The sequence below is a fragment of the Mytilus galloprovincialis genome, chromosome 3, assembly GCF_965363235.1.
Source record: "Mytilus galloprovincialis chromosome 3, xbMytGall1.hap1.1, whole genome shotgun sequence".
NCBI classification, from domain to species: domain Eukaryota; kingdom Metazoa; phylum Mollusca; class Bivalvia; order Mytilida; family Mytilidae; genus Mytilus; species Mytilus galloprovincialis.
The window spans coordinates 56,365,969-56,390,075 of NC_134840.1; the positions used below are offsets into that span (position 1 = coordinate 56,365,969).

General features: G+C 32.7%; 2 protein-coding genes across 2 annotated transcripts; both read right to left on the reverse strand.

The window, feature by feature from the left end:
- Positions 1-289: 289 nt before the first annotated feature.
- On the reverse strand, positions 290-6,121 carry LOC143066484 (NAD(P)H dehydrogenase [quinone] 1-like). The gene is made up of 4 exons (XM_076239399.1): positions 5,853-6,121; positions 4,642-4,886; positions 2,566-2,667; positions 290-668 (listed from the first exon to the last, which is right to left on the reverse strand). Exons 1-4 carry the CDS (start codon positions 6,040-6,042, stop codon positions 393-395), a joined length of 813 nt encoding a protein of 270 aa, XP_076095514.1. The 5' UTR covers positions 6,043-6,121; the 3' UTR covers positions 290-392.
- A 7,628-nt stretch (positions 6,122-13,749) lies between these two features.
- Positions 13,750-23,116, reverse strand: LOC143068391 (NAD(P)H dehydrogenase [quinone] 1-like). The gene is made up of 4 exons (XM_076242402.1): positions 22,821-23,116; positions 17,278-17,522; positions 16,592-16,693; positions 13,750-14,105 (listed from the first exon to the last, which is right to left on the reverse strand). The coding sequence occupies exons 1-4, from the start codon at positions 22,990-22,992 to the stop codon at positions 13,830-13,832; spliced, it is 795 nt and encodes a 264-aa protein (XP_076098517.1). The 5' UTR covers positions 22,993-23,116; the 3' UTR covers positions 13,750-13,829.
- Positions 23,117-24,107: the final 991 nt, after the last annotated feature.

The following is a 24,107-nucleotide window of genomic DNA, read 5'->3' on the forward strand; positions in this document are numbered from 1 at the left end:
TGCAGTACTCTTGGTGTAATGGTACCTGTATCAACAACAATGTATGGGTTCAGAGCTGAGGTTAATGTTATTCTATATCAATTTCAGTGATGTTACTGTTTAGTGAAGGGTGAAAAGTGTTTGTCGTGTTACAACGGTTTTTGAATTCAATGTCTTCGAAATTTGCTTTATGATAATCGAACTGTTTATTTCGTATGTTTGCATTTTCGGCCTTGAAGAAAATGATTACATGGATATGTATTGTGGTCATGCATAATAGGGTTAAATATCATAATGAGTAAAACCAAGTTTACTTTACAATTAAAAACGTGTATTTTCAAATTATTTATCGACACATCAGGTATATAGCGATAATATTATTATTAACTTTAAAAACTTTGTAACATCTGTATTCAGAGTGGCATTTTTTTACCTAGATGATGTCCAACAGATGGTCCGTTTTCTTTATTCTTTTGCTCCTCCACATAATTGTCTGACATTACAAACCCTTTGTTTGCATCAAAATTAGAAATCGATGGGAAAATTAGGGGTTCTTCTGTTAGAATGTTCTTTAAGCGATTTCCCCAAGCATTTAACATTTCTTCTCTCTGTTTGTCATCGGCATACGCAGGTGAAAATATACAATGTGGCTTCAGAACATCAAATCCACAACCTCGAAGTGTGCAATACTGAAAAGATCCACAATATTATTTGTTAGTTTTTATACGATCTAATTAAGTTAAGATGTTTTATTTGCCTATGATTATAAAAGTAAGCCGAATAGTAAGCGATTCGTGATGAAGAGTTTTAATCAAAATTTAAATGTAACGTACGGGTTCCAAAATTGCACCTATTTTGACATTTTTTTTTCATCTACTTTAATTTTCATGATTAAGACAAAACGTACCATTCTGTGTTTATTTTGCAGACGTATCCTTATCTCTTATATATTTACACCAATTTAATTTTGAATCCATATTTTATCATAGAAAACGGTTTTGAACCGACGTTCAAACGATCCATGATTCAGTTATGAGTTGTACCCACATTACATCCATGCTCAAATTCACTTCATTAAAAATCGAATTTCAGATGTCTTGTTTTTTTTTCTTCAAATATTCAGAACAATTTGACATTAGTCCAGGCTTAATATTAATTTTTAAGAAATGGATGCTTGTAACATATTTAATTTGTTTATTTTTGGAAGATTACTTTTTGTGAACGTCGCATAGAAACGTTTCCGTAGTTTTACTTTTTCTAATGAATGCTTCATTGTTTTTATACATACTGTGATCTTTTGTGTATATTTGAATATATTTACTTATGTTGAAAGACGTGTATAATGTCAAATCATAAAAATATAAATTGTTTAGTCTCAAGGAAAAATTGTACGATTTCCACAGCGACTTTTGTTGAATTGGTGCAATTTGGGTACTGTGACCTTACATTGTTCGAATGCACAATGATAACTTCCTTTCAGCGCAAAAATAAATAATTTTGAATCAGTTGCACAACAGCGTAGACAACCAGAATACTTATGTTGGTAATAATACTAGATCATTTACCTATAACTTATTTGTCATCGGCTATCGATGACAGTGATTTTACGCTCACTCAGTCTGTCGGAGGCCTTCCAATGGGAATAGCATAGTATATCCATATTATCAACAAAGTTTCATGAATCTCTGCTGGGATGACAAAGTACATTTTAGCCAAATTTGTATGTTAAAAGAGCATAATTTCTATTAAAATAATTTAACTGTAATTTCCTTCGATATGCACATCTACATAGTATGTCTTTACTATCTACAAAGTTTTATGAATTTCTGTTGTTTTGTTTCAGAGAAGTTGCGATGACAACGTATATTTTTGCCAAAATACTAAGTTAAAGCGGCGTTACTCTTAGAAAAAATAATTGAATCGAAATTTCCTGCCGATGTGCACATCTACATACTAGTAATATGTTCTTATTGTCCACAAAGTTTCTTGGAATTCTGTTGTGTTGTTTCAGAGAAGTTTAGATAACAAGAACATGCCTGAAGAACGGACGGACGGGTGAAAAACATTATACCCACCGCAACTTCCTAGGTTGCGTGGGGTATCATAAAATAGTAATGAACATGCAGGTGCACGAGAAGAAAAAAAAGAAAGGAAAGTTTAAGTATTCAACATTTAAATAAACACATTATTGCCGAAGTTTAAAGTGACTGTGCAACTTGGTACTAGTATTCCACGTGTTTTGTGATTTAAATGTGGAATTTGGAAAAAAATAGATATCCGTAAAAGGGCTTTAAATAATGTTCTATCTCTTAGTGAAAAGTATTGCCTATTTTACGGTTTTACATTGTTTATTCCTTATAACTCTCTGCAAAAATCTTTACCTATATACCATCAAGTGAAGATATAATATATATAAGAAGATTTGGTATGAGAGCCAATGAGACAACTATCCATCCAAGTCACAATTTATAAAAGTAAACCTTTATAAGTCAAGGTATACGTATTTTTTAACATATGGGGTTTAAATTACGATTGGGTCTGCATTTTCATATATTTATCATACTTCAAAACTTCGAAAATAATCACCTGAATAGGCCAAAGAATAATATCTAAGTCTCCTAGTAAACCATTAGGTGTAAACATTCCGCCTGGACTTCCTGTTGTCATTGATAAAACACATTTCTTTCCCTGCAATGGATGATATACAACACATATAAAACGGTTTGTAATCAACTTATCATAAATACGACCAGAATGTTATTTATATAATATATGTGATGTTTAAAAACGGAACCAGAAACGTTACAAACATATAAGGCTGATTTTCAGAACGAGAACCACGAAGATTATATTGATGCAACTGTCTATCAAAGTAACTAACATGAAGGCAACATTTGATTAACTTAAATACAAAGATATGGTATGGAAGTTTGCCTAGATTTTTTTTAATGTTTTGGCTGTTATTGGCTTTGAACTAGTTTTTAGTAACTGCAAGAACTTTAGATAAGTTCTTATGTGTACGTATTTTTTTTGTGTGTTATATATAGTTGTTTTCTGTGCTTTGTATTGATATGATGAGTGAAGCCTTTTCAAGTGATTTTATAGTATTTTCTTATTTTGTGCTGTTACACTACTGGTTAGTGGTGATTGGGCTATTGCTAGTATGTATACCCCTTCCACATTCAGTACAAACTCAAGAGCCTGTGATTAAGGTGGTACCCAACACCTTCACTAAAATTAATTTGACTCGTTTGATTTTCATAAAATTTTGACAAAGTATTTACATTGACCCTTTGACAAAAACATAAAATTTTCCAAAAAATTGAACCAACCATTTTATCAGAAAAATCATACTGGTTATTTAGCAGTTTGACAAACACTTTTTTGATCATTGAGAAGCTTAATAGTTCCCTAACAACAAAACGTAATTAAAACGTTTATCTTACAAAGTTCTCTCTCTGTATGTTATGCACCACCTTAAGTGGTCGTTGATTGTTATTTATCATATTTCGTGTTCGTAAAATGTTTAATAACTATGTCGGTTGAATTGTTTTATATTTCGGGATCTTAGATGCATACTACATAGTATGAGTTTTGCTCATTGTTCATATCCGTACCGTGATCAGTAGTCGCTCACATTTAAGTAATTTGTTATCTGTTGGATAATTGTCTGATTGCCAATCATATCATCTTTTTTTTTTTTTTAAGTTAGGTGTAATAGAAGGATAAGCAGCTTTCACTTCACTTCAATAGTTAAATAGATAAAATTGACAATGGAAATGGACAATGTATCAAAGAGACAACGACCCGACCAAAGCGGAAACAGCCGAATGCATGCACAAATAGGTATTCAACACAGCGAGAAAATCCCGCACCCGAAGGAGGGCTACAGCTGGTCCCTAAACAAAAACATGTGTACCAGTTCAGTGAAAATGGACGTCGCACTATACTCTAAAAAATATAAATGAACTAAAATAAAATAAATGTGGATTGTGTCCACGGCGGGGGTATAAAAAACACAGAAGATTAACAAAGGAGAGAGGCTCCTGACTTGAGACAGGCGTAAAAATATGACGAGGTTAAACCTCAACCCTTCCCTACACCTCTAGCCAATGTGAAATAAACAAATACACAGCAATACACACACAATAAAACTCAGTTTGAAAGACGTCCGAGTCTGATGTCAGATTAAGTTACAAAAGAACTAAACAAAATGACAATGATTAGATATAGAAACATATGGTATGAGGTCCAATGATACATCTATATATCCAAGTCATAATTTATAAAAGTAAACCATTATAGGTCAAGGTGCGGTCTTCAACACGGACCCTTGGCTCACACCGAACAGCAAGCTGTAAGGGTCCCAAAAAATGACTAGTGATAAATCCTTTCAAACGAGGAAACAAATGGTCTAGTCTATATATATAAAAAAGAGAAACACTTATGAACCACATCAATAAACGACAACTGATAAATATCAGGTTCTTGACTGTTAACAAAATACTACTATTAGTTATTGACATGTCAGCTCTAGACCTCAATTTAACTGATTGAAAGAGTATGTCTTCATCTTATGAAAATCAAGGTATATGTGTCTATTTATCCAACTATCATAGTCATACTAAAATAGAAATATCCACTGTTATATTTAACAATTACCTTAAGAAGTCCTTCATCAAACATATTTAGAAAGTTGAATGCAAAATCTTTGATGAGAACTCGCTCAAACCACCCCTTCAGAATAGCTGGAACGGAGGCCCATTGCATTGGAAATTGGAAAATAACCAAATCAGCCATTTTTAACTTTTCTATTTCTTGTTTGATATCTAAGCTCAAACTGTCTTTTTCATAGGCTGCACCGACTTCATTTGGATAATTGAAATGTTTTGGATCTCCGAGTTCACCTGAAATGAATAAGTGATTAACTGATGAAAATGGTATATGTAGTTGATATTCTATGAATAAATGATGGTTGAATTTTAACCTTACTGTTATCTTGATTTTATTTTTTATTCTTTTATCAATATCACGTAATGTCATAAAACAAAAATGTTCTCTATTAAAAATAGATCAGCAGACATTAAACTATTGAAAAGATGCTAAAATTAAAAAAAAAGGTTTTCTTGAATAGGTTCTAAGACAAGGGAAGTGATTTAAACTTTTAAACTCACGAAAAACAATATGAAAAGAGACATTATTAGTATATTTTTGTTTGTGCATAGCTTTCTCTAGAAATCATCTTTAAAATGTTGTGATTTGGCCCTAAGTTTTAATATATTCCATCCACTTGTCGAGGAAAATGTTAAAGATGGTTATACGTAAAATGGTATAAATATATGCAAAGCACTAGTTTGTAAAAAGTGTGAAACATCGATATTTCAGCTGATTATAATAGAAGGAGTGATATAACACAGTGTTTGGAGGGTTTCATTCAATACAGATGTGATAAAAGAAACTGTACAAATGTTCTATTCATTAAACAGTTCCAATGTTTTACTATTTACTATTGTAATTATATGACACTAAAAACTCTAGCAAGCTTAAAATGACCCTATATATATATATATATAAAATACATTTTTCTAATTGTAAAAATGGTCAAATCTAATGAAAAAGTATTATCAAGGGAATAATCTAGTTTTCAGTTTTACTTTTTAGGTTCAATGATTCCGTCTTTGGATAATTTTATTTTGGGGATAACACCCGATTTATTAATTTAATCAGGAAAAAGTACCCTTGAGTCGATTATTTCCCGAATAACCAATATATGTTTCTCATGTAAATTTATTTTGAACAATCTCAATATTCTACAAAAAATAAATGAGTGCAGTTTTGTTAATAACCGAAACGTAAAATTACTCTGTACTCACCTATAATATCTGTTTTTGAAATCACTGGTTGAAAATGTTGTGCGTAAAGGTCGGACACTAAAACATTATATCCCTGGGCTTTAAGAGTTTTTACAGCTGTGTCGCGAAGCGCTGCATTGAACGATTTAGGCTCGGGATGAGCATAAACTATAAGAGCTGTTTTCTGTGTTTCAAGAAATTTCTTATACATCTTTCCGATTCAGACGCACTATTGGTCGATACGCCTACAATGATCGGTTTTCATGTCAACGTAATATTCACACCAGTCATTGTAGAATGGTTAGGTATTTAATGAATATTTCTCTAGTCTTAATACTACTCGTAATACGGAAGCCAGTAAGGGCCACATGAGAAAAAAATCCGATAATAACGACATCCTGTGACATAATGTCGTAATAACGATATCGTATGTTGTAATAACGACATAACCTTGTCATAATAACGACAGCATATAGAGAAAGGAGATGTGGTATTATTGGGGAATGAGACAACTATCTACCAAAGTTTATATGAAGTAGATTCAAGAACTTATAGGCTACCGTATGGCCTTCAACAATGAAAAAAACCGAACCCAGCACAACTTTGTCGTAATAACGACATACCAAATCATATATCGTTATAGAGATATCATATGTTGTAATTGCGACATAATTTATCGTGATAACAAGGTTATTTTTCAAATATGACGTCATTTTCGTGCTGTTTCAAAAATTCAAATGTCTGCATGACGTAATATTGTGCCTTTTCACCATTTCGTTCGTATGTGACGTCATGGTTATAACTTTTTGCGTTCAGGTCTGGTTTGTCACTGAGCTGGGCGTGTCTATTTTCTGTGTTGGTCTTCAATGTATTATGTATTCGAGTTTTGTTTTCTGTAATAAGTTAAGACGTCAGTTTTATCATGTAAATCTTTTATATTCATTTGATTGAATTTACTGTTTGCAATAGCATAAATTGTTCCATATAATAAGGATGTTCTTATCACAAGCAGAAAACCCTAGCCGTATTTGGCACAACCTTTTTCAACTTTTGATCCTCAGAGCTGTACAACTTTGTACCCCACCCCTTTTTTTGACTTTCGAACTTTTATATCTGGGCGTCACTGGTAATTCTTGTTTGGACGAGGCGCGTTTTTGACGTAATGAATTTTAAATCTGATGCCTTTTGTTATTCATGTGTTTCTTTGCCTAAAACGTTCTCCTATTTATTTGTATTGTAGTCCTGTATTATTATGTTGTCATTTTTAATGTTATATTTAACAATGCCATCAAAGTGCGAGGTTTGTCATGCCACAAAACCAGGTTCAACCGACGATTGTTTTCTTTAAACATGTCCTGTACCAAGTCAGGAAAATGGCCATTGTTATATCATAGTTCGTTTCTGTGTGTGTAACATTTTTACGTTGTGTTTCCGTTGTTTCGTTTGTTTTCTCCTATATTTGAGTGTACTATAAGACGTGTCACGGTACTTTTCTATCCCAAATTCATGTATTTGGTTTTGATGTTATATTGGTTGTTCTCATCGGATTTTGTCTAATGCTTCGTCCGTTGCTGTGTGTGTTACATTTTAATGTTGTGTCGTTGTTCTCCTCTAATATTTAATGCGTTTCCCTCGGTTTTAGTTTGTTACCCCGATTTTGTTTTTTGTCCATGGATTTATGAGTTTTGAACAGCGGTATACTACTGTTGCCTATATTTAGATGTACGTAAATTGTTATAAGAGTTATTACCCTTAAAGGACTACTAGATAAACGAATTTGTGGGATTAAATAAATGCTTCTTACTTAACAGTCCGTCAAGCTAGAAGTCAGTTGCTAAAATTACTCGGCATAATATGCATCATTAAAGGGACCAATGGGAACAGCCCATTATGAATATGTGCAAAACACCACATCAACCCGACTAAATCCCAAAACTTTTTGAAAAAAAGATATAAGCAATGAACAAAACATCGTCCTAATATACAAAAAGGTCATGCTCGCAATATCAATTTCCTTGTTAATGTATCTTGTAAATTTGGCATATGATTTAGAGCTAATTTTCTAATGCTTGTAGGGTAATACTTTGGTTGGTTCGCTTGCTTTGTTTGTATAAACGTTTACTCGAGCTTTGAAATTAAGATTGACATATTCAAACAATGTATTGTATATATAGTGTAGTGTATGGCATAGTTAAACCTGTGTATATTATATTGAAATTTGATGGGACGTTATCTCAATTGTAATTGTACAATTTGATAAAAAGATCACATCTTTGTGTGCATATGTACAAAGTTTCAAGTCGATGTCACTTAAACTTCAAAATCTTGGAGATCGATGATATTGTGAATGCTTGAACACATACTTCAACTTAACACGGTTTACAATTTGATTCTTTTTATTACTAATAGTTCTTAAGACAAAAATGGTAAGTGCAAAATGAGTAAATAGTATAATAAGGGCGACAATTCTAATAAAAATTTACCCACACTAGCCATGTCGTTACTTCGACAAATCGTTAGTTTTATGACAGATTTGGGTCGTTATTGCGACAGAGTTGGGTCGTTATAATGGTACATGATTTCTCTACGATAAAGTTTTTTCAAATGTGGCCATAACCGGCTTCCGTATAAAACGGTTAATAACTATTTAAACGTAAGCTTATTATATTTTAAAACATATTATATGTTAAAGGTTGTTATAAGTTACCATTACAAAATGCCATAAGAATGTATGGTCTAGTTAATCTTTCAGGCTTATGACATCAGCTAGGGGCATTCATATGGTATTTGCAAGAGGGGCGTAGAATCAAATCTTTTGCCAAGGGGAACGACGCAAAATGTTTTGGACCTTTTTTTGCCTAAAAAAAATATAAAAATGTTAGGGTTTGATAATTTTATATGCCGAGTTTTGTCCATTAACTGTCTATGGTATATTAAAATGAGTGGAGGGATCTTAACATCAGTAGACCAATAACGAGAAATTCAGATTCTGGCATTAGGCGTTACTTAACATTTAAATAGTCCTAGACCCGATTTTTATCAAGAGAGGCGTAATTACTGTTGCCCTGGTAGAGCTTTCATGCATTGAAAGCTCAGAAGCTCAGACACATATGATAAAAGACAAACAAACACGGAAGTATAAAGTTCTTTCGTTCTAAATATTGTAGGCTTCAATGTGGAATACATGATTGAATATGCCATATTCAATACAATATTAGCAGATTGCGATAGTTTTTTGTTTGTTTCGTTTTTTTTTAAAGGGGGCGACGTCCGTTACACGCCCTCACCTCGACCCGCCCCTGTCAACAGGTATCATCTTATTTATTTTTAAATAAATGAGGCCTTTAATATGGCGTCCCTGTTATACAATTTACACCTTTTTAAGTTAACATACTAGTATACAGTAAAAAGGGATATAAACTGATACTGTACCATTCCCAGCCGGTGTTTGTTATTTTGTTTGATAGGGTCACAGCCTCTTCACGCATACCCGGTGTTTGTTATTTTGTTGTATAGGGTCACAGACTGTTAACGCATATTGCAATGTTTGTCTTACCAATAACTTATATGCAGTATCATTTAATGTTATATGTATATATTCAATTTTCCCTTTTAATTCAAACATATTTATTTTATAGTGGATTGGGAAACAACTTATTGCAACTTATATTAATCCCTTTCCACTTTGTGGGTGCGAGTGCTGCCTTGTAGTGGCATTAGCCTGCTCTTTTTACGAAATCTACAAGGATGTCTTACGTACAAGAGATATAGCTCTCTCTTAAAACCGGACAGCCACTAATTGTCGCCTTCAGACGGACTATCATGTTTCCTCAAGACCATACTCGCAAAGGTTGTTAAGGGAGAACCAAAAATTCAGTCCCTGAAACTTTCTATTCGGTGCGGGGATCGAACCAGGAACCTCTGTGTTAGAAGTCCGATGCACTAACCAATACACCAGGCTCTCTAGGAATCCTATGGTCGTTTTTGCCTTATTACATATGCTTTCAATATGTTCGTTCTATCTCGGATCTGAACTGTTGGTACAGACTGCGTACTGAACAAACTGAAAGGTATGGCCATGCAATGCGTACTCTCTATCTATAGGTTTGCATGTTCTTGATTGTGTTAGTGAATTACATTGATGTAGATAAAGGACCGTTTTCCATTTTGTTTCCCTTGTACTATAAAAGATCTCCAAAGATCTTTTAGAGTACATAAATCTAACTCTCTTTCATCTTGTAACAGTATTAAAACATTTGACTTTTCTACTCTTTACACAAGTATTCCACATTCCAAACTAAAAGACAAATTGAAAGAGTTGGTATTGCTTTGCTTCATAAAAAAGAATGGCCAACGTAGATACAAGTATCTTGTCTTAGGGAGGGATAAATCCTATTTTGTAAAGGATCACTTTGATTCAAACAAAAAATTCTCTGAAACTGATATTATCAAGATGCTTGATTTCTTGATTGACAACATATTTGTTACGTTCGGAGGACGTGTTTTTCAACAGACTGTCGGCATTCCAATGGGAACAAACTGTGCCCCTCTACTTGCCGACTTGTTTCTTTATGATCATGAGGCTGACTTCATGCAGGAACTTCTTTGAAAGAAAGATAAGAAGCTAGCAATATCCTTTAACTCTACTTTCAGCTATATAGATGATGTTCTTTCAGTAAATAATTCAAAATTTGGTGACTATGTGGAACGCATATATCCCGTCGAACTAGAGATAAAGGATACTACAGATAAAGTAAAGTCGGCCTCGTATCTTGACTTGCATCTAGAAATTGGCAATGAGGGTCGGTTGAAAACAAAACTTTAAAACAAAAGAGATGATTTCAGCTTTCCAATTGTGAACTTTCCATTTCTAAGTAGCAATATTCCAGCAACACCTGCATACGGGGTATATATCTCCCAATTGATACTATATTCCCGTGCTTGCATTTCCTATTATGATTTTCTTGATGGAGGGTTGCTGCTCACAAGGAAGCTATTAATCCAAGAGTTCCAAATGGTGAAGTTGAAATCATCCCTACGTAAATTTTACGGACGCCATCACGAGTTGGTTGACCGTTACGGAATAATCGTTTCACAAATGATATCGGATATGTTCCTTACGTCGTAACTACAATCCCCTTCCCTTTCATGAATGTGACCTACCGAATTAGACTATTTAACGGATTTGTTATCACATAAGCAACACGACGAGTGCCACATGTGGAGCAGGATCTGCTTACCCGTCCGGAGCACCTGAGATCACCCCTAGTTTTTGGTGGGGTTCGTGTTGTTTATTCTTTAGTTTTCTATGTTGTGTCATGTGTACTATTGTTTGTCTGTTTGTCCTTTTTATTTTTAGTTATGGCGTTGTCAGTTTATTTTAGATTTATGAGTTTGACTGTCCTACTGGTATCTTTCGTCCCTCTTTAATAAGTTTATCGATAATCTTGATTGTTTAAGATGTTTCTCTTCTACCAATTGTTTCCTGTCAGAAAGGAAATGGATCCATTTGTTGGTTTTTCATCTGATGGAGATGTAAAACCCAGTTTGAAAGTCAGTACAAGCTGTTACTTGCTTCATGGAAAGTCTTACAGAAATTCATAACTAGATAGTCAGTTTGTTTCTTTGTATCGATGTTAATTGTAATTTCAATGATACATTCAATCAGATGTTTTCGCTGGATATGCTCCTGAATACATTTGGTAGAGGATAAAGTGTATCGTGTTTGTCATCATGGTTTACCATGAGCTTGTTAAAAATAAACTCATCATAATAACAGGATTGAAATTTTGTATAGTGTACCTAAGCTGGGTTTTTTTTTTGTTAAAACATTCAGGAATATTTTATTCTTCAACTTCGTACTTTTGTTATTCGCGCGTCACCGATGAGTCTTTTAAAGACAAAACACACGTCTGATGTACAAAATTTAAATCCTGGTATCTATGATGAGTTTGTTTCCCATTATTTACAACAAATACAAGTCAGTGAACTGGGCGGTAGTTTACAGTGGCCCCTTCTTTAATATTTTACTTATATTGATATCTTTCATATACTTGGTAATTCATCGATTTTATAAAGCAGATAGCTGTTCAGATAAGAGCAATATATCGCAATCTCTTTCAGTTTATCTCTTGTAGTCAACACTTCGGTGTTGACATTGAATATCAATTATGTGGTCATTTTTATAAATTTCCTGTTTACAAAACTTAGAATTGTTAAAAAAAACTAAGGATTTTCTTATCCCAGGCATAGATTACCTTTGACGTATTTGGCACAACTTTTTGGAATTTTGAATCCTCAATGCTGTACAACTTGTTTGGATTTATAAATATTTCAATATGAGCGTCACTGATGAGTCTTATGTAGACGAAACGCGCATCTGGCGTACTAAATTATAATCCTGGTACCTTTGATAACTATAAACCAATTTAATGAAAGAGATATTATAAATGCATCATTCGGATCCGTATCTCGTTTCCCGCTAATCAACGTCACGTGACTTTTCAGCATTACATTGAACTAGCCACTCTTGTAGATATGTAAGTTTCAAAAAACCGGTTCTGAACTGGTACCAGTTCGAGCTTAACTGTTTTATGATATAGAAATCGTTAATTTTGACTCCCCTGAAACCAGGGGGTGATGCGAATAAGACCCAACGTATTTGGGGATCATGGCCCTCGTTCTCTTTAATAGTTAACCTTGAGGAACTTGGGCATCCATTGCTACCGATGGTACATAGACTTGTCAGTTAAATCAATTATATCGGAATTATGTTATCATGTCAGATCTCGTCATTCAAAGTGAACTGTGGCCGTTATATCCACGTAAATTGTTTGTTTGTTATGTTTTGCCTTAAACTTGATTCTTTAATTGATTTATAAATTATTTATGCATTTCTCTGTGCTGAGTGTTCATGTGTTAGTTTGATCTTTATTCCTGTAACGTAATACAAAATTAATCCTGGTATCTATGATGAATTTATTTACAACCACTAGAATTTTAATTCCCCGATGGTATCACCGGCCCAATAGTCAGCACTTCTGGGATGATATGAATTATCATTGATATAGTCATATTTATAAATTAACTGTTTACACAAAACTTTTGAATTTTGAAATACTGTAGCTTTGCTACCTCATGAATAGATAACCTTAGCTGTATTTGGCAAAACTTTTAGGAATTTTGGTCATCAATGCACTTCAACTTTGTCCTATTATTTGGCCTTTTTAGCTTTTTTGGATTCGAGCGTCACTGATGAGTCTTTTGTAGACGAAACGCGCGTCTGGCGTAAATACAAAATTAATCCTGGTATCTATGATGAGTTTATTGTTAATTTAGCAATGTTTTTTTTTACATTCCTAGTAGTATATAAGAGGGAGGTTTGTGTAGCTTTAAAACAAGGCTTAATCAACCATTTATTCTTAAAATGTCCAATATCAAGTCAGGAATATGTCAGTTGTTTTCAAATAGTCCGTTTCTATGTATGTTGGAGTTTTTGTTGCAGTTCAATGGTTCGTTCTGTTAATTCCTCTTATAGTTGATGTGTTTGCCTCTGTTTTAGTTTGTATCCCTGTTTTGTTTTCCTTAACCGATTTGGTTTTTTTTGAACAGCGGTATACTACTGTTGCCTTTATTTATCCATTACCCTTAGTGTTATGGTGTCTGTATCAGCATCATTGCAAGGGTTCAGATTTGGTGGTTATGTTATTCTATATCAATTTTAATGAAGGGTAGAAATTGTTTGCCGTGTTACAATGGTTTTTAAATTTAATAAATGTGAAATTTGCTTTATGATAATTGAAACAGTTTATTTCGTATGTTTTCCTTTTCGCTCTACAGGAAAATGATTACATAGATATGCATTGTGGTCATGCAGGATATGGTTAAATATCAAAATAACTAAAACCAAGTATACATATACAATTAAAAATATGTTTATTCAAAATATTTATGGAAACATCAGGTATGTAGCGATAATATTAGTATTAACATCTGTATTCACAATGGCATTTTTTTACCCAGATGATGTCCAACAGATAGTCCGACTTCTTTATTCTTTTGCTCCTCCACATAATTGTCAGAAATGACAAACCACTTCTGTGCATCAAAGTTAGAAAGCGATGGGAACATTATTGGTTCTTCTGTTAGAATGTTCTTTATGCGAGTTCCCCAAGCATTTAGCATTTCTTCTCTCTGTTTGTCATCGGCATGTGTTGGTGAAAATGAACACTGAGGCTTCAGAACATCAAATCCACAAAATCGAAGTGTGCAATACTGAAAAATACAAAATAGTATTAGTCATCAAAGATACCAGGATTATAATATAGTACGCCAGATGCGCGTTTCGTCTACATATGACTCATCAGTGACATCCAGATCTAAATAGTTATAAAGCCAAACAAGTACAAAGTTGAAGAGCATTGAGGACCCAAAATTCCAAAAAGTTGTGCCAAATACGGATAAGGTAATCTATTTCTGGTATTAGCTAGTTTTCATACATAAAGATGTGTGATTTCGCTATGATTATAACAGTAAGCCGACGAGTAAGCGAGTCATGATGGGTCAGAATCTTAATCCGATTGTTTAATCAAAATTTAAATGTAAAAATGTTAAAATGTAGTTTTTTTTTTTTTATCCACAATGATAACTTTCTGAACCAAAAGTGTAATATAAAACAGATATTTTTTTAATTGAAATTAGTGACACCAATTTGTTATTTCTAATTTAGAATTTTATCCTAAAAACTAAACTAAATTTCATTCCAAATATGGTATTACACAAAAAACATTTTTCCGTTGTCTATCCAAGTTCTTGGATATAAGATAAACTAGACGTAAAAGTATCATCATACTATAAATATACACATACGGTGTAGCTATTGTTCTTGTTGCCTTATGAAATGTTCCATATCTTTATGCCAAACTACGAGCGTCTTCTCATTTGAACTCTAAAGCAGTAGGCTGCTCGTAACCAAGAAAGTAACGCCATGTTTATAGTTCCTATTAACAACAAGCCCTAAAGAATTAGTTCTATTATCAGTAAAAACCAAACGTGAAGACACTGTGACGGATGAGTTAACTAACTGTCTCTTAATCACTGACAGGCACAGATAATTCTTAACGCGTTTATATTTTATTTCTGTCGTTATTATAGTTGATGTGTTTCCCTCGGTTAAAGTTTGTAACCCGGATTTGTTTTCTCTAAATCGATTTATGACTTTTGAACATCGGTATACTACTGTTGCCTTTATTTATAATGTTAGATGAGTTCTGAGGCAATTCAAAGAGTACAAATGCCTTCAAAAATGATGCAAATTTTGAAACTATCGGTTGATTTATAATGTTAGATGAGTTCTGAGGCAATTCAAAGAGTACAAATGCCTTCAAAAATGATGCAAATTTCGAAACTATCGGTTGATTTATTACATTGAAAAGTGTCTCTTAAGTACCACTTCTTATTCAAACGGTTCCATAATAAAATTTCGCTGTATAATGGATATTAATGTGAAAATGGTTTTCTCATTTACTCAATTCTTCCTGTAAATATCAGAATCAAATTCTATAGGCATAGATAATGTTCCTTTTATTATCCTAAACAAATTCGACCAAGTATGAAAACAAGTTTTGCTTCACTCCATTCTTCAAATATGATATCTAAATGACATTAGTTAAAGTTAAGAGCATACCCTAGCTTCAAAATGATTAACACATGTATATATTACATCATCAATTGAACCCTTTCAAACTGGCGGTTTAAAGTGACGGTGAAACTTGCTATTCAACTGGTTTTGTGATTTAGTTTAAACATATTTATGTATAGTGGATTGGGAAACAAGTAATTGCAACTTGTATAAATCCCTTTTCACTTTGCAGGTGGTGCCTTGTAGCAGCATTAGTCTGCTCTTTTTCAAAATCTCAAAGGGTGTCTTTTACGTGCAAGAGATATGGCTCTCTCTTAACACGGGTCAGCCATTTATCGTCCGCTTCTGACGGGCTGTCATCGTTTATCAAGACTATACTCGCAAATGGTGTTAAGGGAGAGCCGAAAAAACAGTCCCTGAAATTTTCACCTCGGAACAAGGATCGAATCAGGAACCTTTGTGTTAGTAGTTTGATGCACTAACTTCTACACCACGGCTCTCCTTTGTAATTAGAAATTTGTTATTTGAAAAAAATAGATATCTGTAAAGGAGCTTTAAATAAAGTCCCAGCGCAAAATTATTGCCTATTTTACTACTTTTACATTTTTTTTATTCCTCATCTCTGTAAAAATTTATACCTAGATACCATCTACTATTAAACCAAAAGTTCAAAATGGCGAAGTTGAAATCACCCCTTCGTTAATTTTATGGACGCCATCACGAGTTGGTTGACCGTTATGGAATAACGTTTTCACAGATGATATCAGATATGTTCCTTAACTACAATCCCCTTCCCTTTTTATGAATATGACCTACCGACTTAGACTATTTACCGGGTTTGTAATAGCATGAGCAACCTGATTGGTGCCACATGTGAGGCAGGATCTGCTTTCCTTTTCGGAGCAATTGAGATAACCCCCAGTTTTTTGGTGGGGTTTGTGTTGCTCAGTTTTTAGTTTTCTATGTTGTTTCTTGTGTACTAATATTTGTATGTTTATCTTTTTCATTTTTAGCCTTGCAGTTGTCAGTGTATATTCTATCTATGAGTTTGACTGCCTCTCTGGTGTCTTTTGCCCATCTTTCACATCTATTATATACCTTAAAACTAACAAGTATTCACCTGAATAGGCCAAAGAATCACATTTAGGTCTCCTAGCAAACCATTAGGTGTAAACATTCCACCTGGACATCCTGTTGTAAATGACAAAACAGCTTTCTTTCCCTACAATGATTTATATGCATCACATATACAATAATTGTTGGTTATTAACTTTTTCATAAATAGGACCTGGATGGTATTGATATTATACAGGTAATGTTTTTTGGGAAAAAAGGAACAAGAAACGTTACAAACATAAAGATGATTTTCAGAACGAAAACCCTGAAGATAATAAGAAGGAAATTGCTAATTTCTAATTTTTTAAGTGAAATATCATTTCTTTCGCACCCGTCTCTTTTGTGCATCACAACTCGTTCAGTAGGCACGTGTCTGTAGTGGCGTTGTTAATTTCAATGAGCATGACATCATCTTGTCCCATCTCACGAGCATGTAATTCAGTGGTCCTTGGTCGTTATTATTCATATTTCTTGTTCGATTAGTAAATATTTCGTTTGAATTGTAGTTTATTTTTTATTTCAGGATCTTAGATCCACAGTATAAATTTTGCTCATTGTTCAAATCCGTACCGTGACCCATAGTAGCTTACATTTACGTAATCTTTTATATATTGGATAGTTGTCTTATTCTATAATATCTATAATAATCATACTGAAATAGAAATACCCACTGATGTATTTAACAATTACCTTGATAAGTCCTTCATCTAACATTTTTGGAAAGCTGAATGCAAAATCTTTGATGAGAACACGTTCAAACCATCCCTTGAGAATAGCTGGGACTGAGGCCCATTGCATTGGAAATTGGAAAATAACCAAGTCAGCCAATTTTAACTTTTGTATTTCTTGTTTGACATCTAGGCACAAACTGTCATTTTTATAGGCTGCGCCGACTTCATTTGGATAATTGAAATGTTTTGGATCCTCGAGTTCGCCTGAAATGAATAAGTGAATCACTGATAAAATGGTTCATGTAGTTGATATTCTGTGACAGTTATCGAAGTTATAAATGATGGTAAAATTTAACCTGACTGTGATCTTGATTTTCTTATCCTTTGATTAACATTACTTTATAGTTATCATCAAACAAAAATATTTTCTTTTTATAAACAAAATACATAAAGTAAAATCACAAAAATACTGAAATCTGCGGAAAATTCAAAACAAAAAGTCCCTAATCAAATGGCAAAAACAAAAGCTCAAACACATCAAACAATGAATTACAACAATTAGAACATTTTAAAGATGATTTCTAGAGAAAGCTATATAGAAATTTAAAAAAAAAAAAACATGCCCCTTATCATACTGTTTTACATATGATTAATTTTAAGTTTAATGCATCCCTAATCTGAGAATCTATTTAAGAAAAGATTTTCTAAATTAAGCAAATTGTCTACAGTATAAAACCCTCTGCTCTTTTTCTTATTGAATGAAAAAGGATAATTTTTATCAAATTAAATCATAAGAGATAATTATTTTGCACGTTTCTCGTCCCTTAGCCAACCATAGGCAGATTGCCTTATTTATATAGAAATGGTATACATTCGTATGTTGTACTGTTACACCACAGTCCCAGGTTAGGAGGAGGGTTGGAATCCCGCTAGCATGTTTAACCCCGCCACATTATGTATGTATGTGTCTGTCCTAAGTCGGGAGCCTGTTATCTTGTCGTTTGTTGCTGTTACATTTTTTTTTCGTTCATTCTTTTAATATTAATTATGCCTTTAGTTTTCGCGTTTGAATTGTTTTACTTTTGTCATTTTGGGCTTTTTATAATTGACTATGCGATAGGTCATTTGCTCATTGTTGAAGGCCGAATGGTGACCTATAGCTGTTAATTTCTGTGCCATATACAATTTGGTCTCTTGAAGCGAGTTGTCTCATTGGCAATCATACCGCATCTTCTTTTTTTTTTTTTTATATAAAATGACCGAACATTGTTCTTTCCAAAGTTATTATTGTTGACTTTATATCTTCTTATATTTCACGATTTGTCATATAAATTCAATTTCTTATCAATCATAATCATTCAAAAGTTATATGTTTAAAGTAAAATCACAAATATACCGATCTCCGAGAAAAATTCAAAACTGTAGGACCGTAATCAAATGGCAAAATAAAAATCTCAAACACGTCAAACGAAGTAAGGGGCGCCGAATGAACTTTTTGTAATCAAAATCATTTTTGTGTACACAAAATTCAATTCTGTCAGAATAAAATCGTGTTTGTCATACAAAACTATGTGGTACAGACTTGTTTAATGATAGATTTAATTTTGTAATGACAAAATTTTTTTTTGTAGAAAAAAATCTGTTTTGTAGACAAAATTCTTTTTTGTAGAAAAAAATCTGTTTTGTAGACAAAATTCTTTTTTGTAGAAAAAAATCTGTTTTGTAGACAAAATTCTGTTTTGTAAAAAAAATCATTTTTGTGGCACAAAATTGACTTTTGTTAAATTTTAACTTCTGTTTAACAAAAATAGACACAAAATTGAATTCTGTGACAAAATCTGTTTTGTATGCAAATTAGTTTACAAAATCCACACTAAACTAATTTACATTCAAACTTGACTTTTGTCGTACAAATTTCAAATTAGGTATCAAAAGTAAAGTATGTGATACAAAAATGTATTTTGTTATGACTTTTGTCCACTAAAAGATTAATTTGTATGCTAAACATTTTGTTAAACTGAACTCATTTTTGTTAAACAAAACTAATTTTGTCCGAAGTTTTGTACAAAATTGAGTCCCGTTCGGCTCCCCGTAGTAAGGGATAAACCTAAGTGCGTGATACAATGGATTTTGATAACTACATGTATAAGGTGAAAGGGGCCTCGGTGGCCGAGTGATTTAAGTAGTTGCTACTGTAATCACTAGCCAGTCAACACTGAGGTTGCGAGTTCGAACCCCCCTCGTAAAATCTTAATTGACTAGGATTGTCAGTTTCCCTGTCGAAGGTCGGTTGTTTTCTCTGGGCACTCCGGCTTCCTCCACCAATAAAAACTGGCCGCCACGAAATAGCCTAACTGCGGTGCTTAAAAGTGGCGTTAAAACACCAAAAATCAAATCAAACTATAAGCTGAAAATATGTGCAACACATAGGTTTAATGCTTTTTATGTACATGTGATTTAATCAGTCTCTTGTAACTCTTTTTAGATTGGCTTATACATACGCTGTTGTTAATACATTTATATGTTTTAGATGTATGTACATAAGGTCTTGTCTTGTCTTGTCTTGTAATAAGGATTATTATTTTAATCATAAAACCTGATTTATTTTACATTGTACTTCTAAACTATACACAGCACCAACAATTATGCAGTACCGCAATTCTATCAAATTCTATATAATAATTCCTTTCCATTCTTTTTCTTTAAAATGTTTTAGCATAATCATGATAACTATATTTGCCAATCAACACAAACACAAGTAGAAAGTATAGGCCTCCTGTATAAAGCAATCATTTTAGTACTGATGGTAACGGGGTAGGGGTCTCATAATTGAATTTTCCTTATATCATTATGACCGGGTTGTTGGTCACCTCTGTCATATTAATTAGTTTCGGGGGGAAACTAGCGGTAGTTTAGATAATTTAAAAGTTCAAGTCGCGGGAAAGTTTACATATTTATTTCGCATCCATATATTTCAATCGTAAAAACATAACCGAATAACAACTTTAAAACAAATATAAAATACAAATTCAAAAGACTATTTGACATGCGGAATATGAACCAATCAAAATATCTTTTTATCAAATAATATGAATTCTCGTTTTGCCGAAAGCGGGGATTACGGATTAAAAACATGTTTCGTAGAAGTTTGTCAAGAATGGTTTTCGGGGTTTATTCCTTGAATGCCAACATCCTTTGATCTACCGACAATTTACCTGTAAAATTATGATGGCATTCCAGGAATAGGTGCAAATAGTTCTCACAACAAAAGTGCATGCTTATTAAAACAATCATACTAATTAAACAGAAAGGTAAATTACAGGTAGCTAAATCTAATAGATATTTGTCAAGCTGTTGAGAGTATTTTTTTTGCTGTTACTGATTGAACAATATTGATTTTCCTAAAATGAACTTTGAAAAGTGTTGCATCACAAAGTCAATACGTGTATATTGTCAGAAACTCCTGGTAGTAACGCAAAGACGAGTGGATACATAGCTCCTTCCACAAAGCTTTGTAGGGAGAACAACTGGTAAAAAATAAAGGGACAACTGTAAAAGGTGCCATCAACATAAATATGGTATTCTATTGAGTGTGTTGATGGTAGCTGTGCAGTCAGACTTCACAAATCTCCAGTAGCATCTGTCTCCCCATTTAGTCTTTACTCAGTATGTATATTTGTAGTTATTGTAGACTAAGTTTTCTTTGCCAAGACGATTCTTAAACTGTGCATTCGTCATACTTGAAAAGTGAATGACACAACTTGCCTATCCACAACTTATATGTGCACATAATTGGCTTTTTAAGTTTGAAATAATTGTATTGAGTAAGATTTCTTTAGAATTTCTTATATGTCGTATGTTAATAAATACATTTCCATTCCCCAAATAACTATATATTTTTTTTTATTTTAAAAGTAAAAAAATGTTTTAACTTGTTGATTTCTTTAAAATTCATAATGATTTTAACCCTAAATTCTACAATTTTATTCAAATGTTGCAATTTCATCAGGTTAGCTAATTATTTTTTAACGGTTAAAATAAAAATATTTAAATAGTATAAAAAACACCTATTGTTATTATTCCATTATATATAACATCTATTGAAATATTTTTGTTGGCATTCAAGGAATAGGAACCATATAAAATGTTGGCATTCGAGGAAGACACCGTTTTCGGCTGTTATCACTTGGTATCGATTTATCTATATGCTTTGTTACACACCCTTTTATCATATAGACGGATTTAAATCTTTGATAATTAATTTGAATGAAAGGATTATAGTTAAGTGTAAAATACAAGTAACTTTTGAATAGCGTAACATACAATTAACTAATTGAATTATTAAAACGCAATGAAGACTCGGAATGATAATAAAAAGCATAGACTATAGAAATATACAAAATCCTAAATGTGAACTTTGAACGAACAATTGTCGTGTCATATTATATACATGTAATTACATGTATTTATTAGTTTGTTTATTATGATTGTAAATGCTTTCTTCTTGTCATTTGTATTATAATAATATACTAGTATGTTTAGTTTATTTCATATACAATTTATATATATAGTCTAAGTTGATTCATATGACCATAAAGTTTGAATTGAATTGAACAGTATTAAATGTTAAGACATGGTAAATATAAATATGTTAAATGGTAAAACATACATTATACTAGACAGTGTGTAACAAGTGTGAAACACACATGTATGAAGTTAAATCGATATCCAGCTGATTATTATTGAAGAGCTGATATTAAAGAGTGTTTGAAGTGCTTCAATCAATATACATATGTGATAAATAAAACTGTAAAAATGGTCTTTTTCATTAGTTACAGTCATCTATAGATTCAGAAACAGAGTTTTTGATGGCAAAAGGAATCAAGATTAAAAGATAATCCACGGAAACATCTTAAATGCAATAGTTCCAATGTTTTACTTTTATTACTATTAATTTTAAATGAAACGAAAAAATAAGTCAAGCAAGCTTAAATCAACCTGTATACGAAATACAACTTTTTATGCGAAAATTACCCAATCTAACGAAAACGTTTTATTAATGGTTATTTTCCGGGTTTTAATGATACTTTTGCTGTTCAATCATTACGTCAGCGTTTTTTTTTTGTTGTTTTTTTTTTTGGGGGGGGGGGGTATTAAATAGATTCATTAATTTGTATTTTGAATTGAGTGAATTGTCTTGAAACAAATTTAAAATTGAATATTCTTTGATTCAGTACTGATTTTTATTGCATACGTTCTGCCATATACCTTTTGTTACTTCGTGAGTCGGGGTTGAATAAAACCCCAAAAACACAATATCAAACTAACTGAACTGATACTATCATTCAAAACAAATAAAACTGTGTTGAGATGACGAGCAGGAAAAAAAGTACCAATGTGTTGATCAATCACTGTATAACCCTTGCATGTATGTTACTCAATAAGACATGTACATTTTTTTTTAACAATCTTAATGTGATAAATTTACATGTCTTATTGAGTAACATAAACGAATGAGAGTGATATTATTAAAAGTGAAATGTAAAATTACTCTGTACTCACCTATAATATCTGTTTTTGAAATCACTGGTTGAAAATGTTGTGCGTAAAGGTCGGACACCATAACATTATATCCCTGGGCTTGAAGATTTTTAACAGCTGTGTCGCGAAGTGCTGAATTAAACGATTTTGGCTCGGGATGAGCATAAACAATCAGAGCTGTTTTCTTGTTCATCTTTTCGCTTCAGGAGAACTATTGGTACATATGCCTACATTGATCGATATTCATGTCAACGTAATTTTCACACCTGTATAATGCCGGGTGAGGTATTTAATAAATATTTCTCTCATATAACTCAATTTTTATGTTAATTACACCTTATGTAAGAATCCTGGGTTTTGATTGGTTGATAGCCAAATTTTTTTCAATGTGGGCCAAACCGGCTTCCGTATAAAACAATTAATACTTATTTCTACCTAAGCTTAGTCTTGCGGGCATTGAAATCAGCATGTAGTATCGTATTCATTTTCCTACGAATGAGGCCTTTATTATGGGGTACCAGTTATACAATTTACGCTTTTTTAAGCTAACGTATACATTAAAAGGGATATTGCAAATTTTTCCCTATTCCGTCAAAATGATGGGTTCAAAATGAAGCCTTGCTATATTGTCTTGTCGACCAAGTTGATACATCTGACATGAGTCACCGATTAGTACGGATATGGAGATAGGTGTATATGGTTTTTAATGAGACAACCTTCCATCTTCCTGGTGTGTTTACATTTTCTTCAACATTTGATATTTTCGTATACAGCTTAATATTTTTTTGTTGGAGAATCGTGTTTTATATGTATAAATATATCTAATAATTAATTAACTTAGAGTTAATGTGATTCATGATCAACTGTAAACACGGTGGGTAAGGTTGTCCTGCGAGAAAACGTTCTGTGCTGGTGATTCGGTCCTGACTGGTGCTGGTGATCATTGAAAAAATGTAAACAAAGAAGAAAATGATGATTTTTGACGTTTTCTCCAATAAAAATGGAAGGAAACGGTTGAGATTTTTCAATTTTGTTTCTTATGGCGTTTATAGGCATTTTTACCATTCAAAAGTTGACCCTTTAAACTGTTTAATTAAGTGTAACACAAAAGTGCTCATTTCCAGAAAATCTTAAACTGTAAAAATAAAACAAAAATGCTCATGGAGTCCGCTTTCAATACCCAAATCCACACGACAAAATTATTTTGTGAAAAACCAGTGCAATCTAGTAAAATTTTGCATTTTCTTATATTATTCATGTCTTGATACTGTGCTGGTGGGTCCTGTCATTGTGCTGGTGGGTCCTGAT

Bases quoted from the DNA above. Each gene is read 5' to 3' on its own strand.
- LOC143066484 (XM_076239399.1), bottom strand. From the start codon at position 6,042: ATGTATAAGAAATTTCTTGAAACACAGAAAACAGCTCTTATAGTTTAT. The intron at 2,668-4,641 runs GTAATTGTTAAA...CATCCATTGCAG, and splicing joins TTGATGAAGGACTTCTTAAG to GGAAAGAAATGTGTTTTATC. The intron at 669-2,565 runs GTGATTATTTTC...GGATCTTTTCAG, and splicing joins TTATTCTTTGGCCTATTCAG to TATTGCACACTTCGAGGTTG.
- LOC143068391 (XM_076242402.1), bottom strand. From the start codon at position 22,992: ATGAACAAGAAAACAGCTCTGATTGTTTATGCTCATCCCGAGCCAAAA. The intron at 17,523-22,820 runs GTGAGTACAGAG...TATTCATTTCAG, and splicing joins TTCAAAAACAGATATTATAG to GCGAACTCGAGGATCCAAAA. The intron at 16,694-17,277 runs GTAATTGTTAAA...AAATCATTGTAG, and splicing joins TAGATGAAGGACTTATCAAG to GGAAAGAAAGCTGTTTTGTC.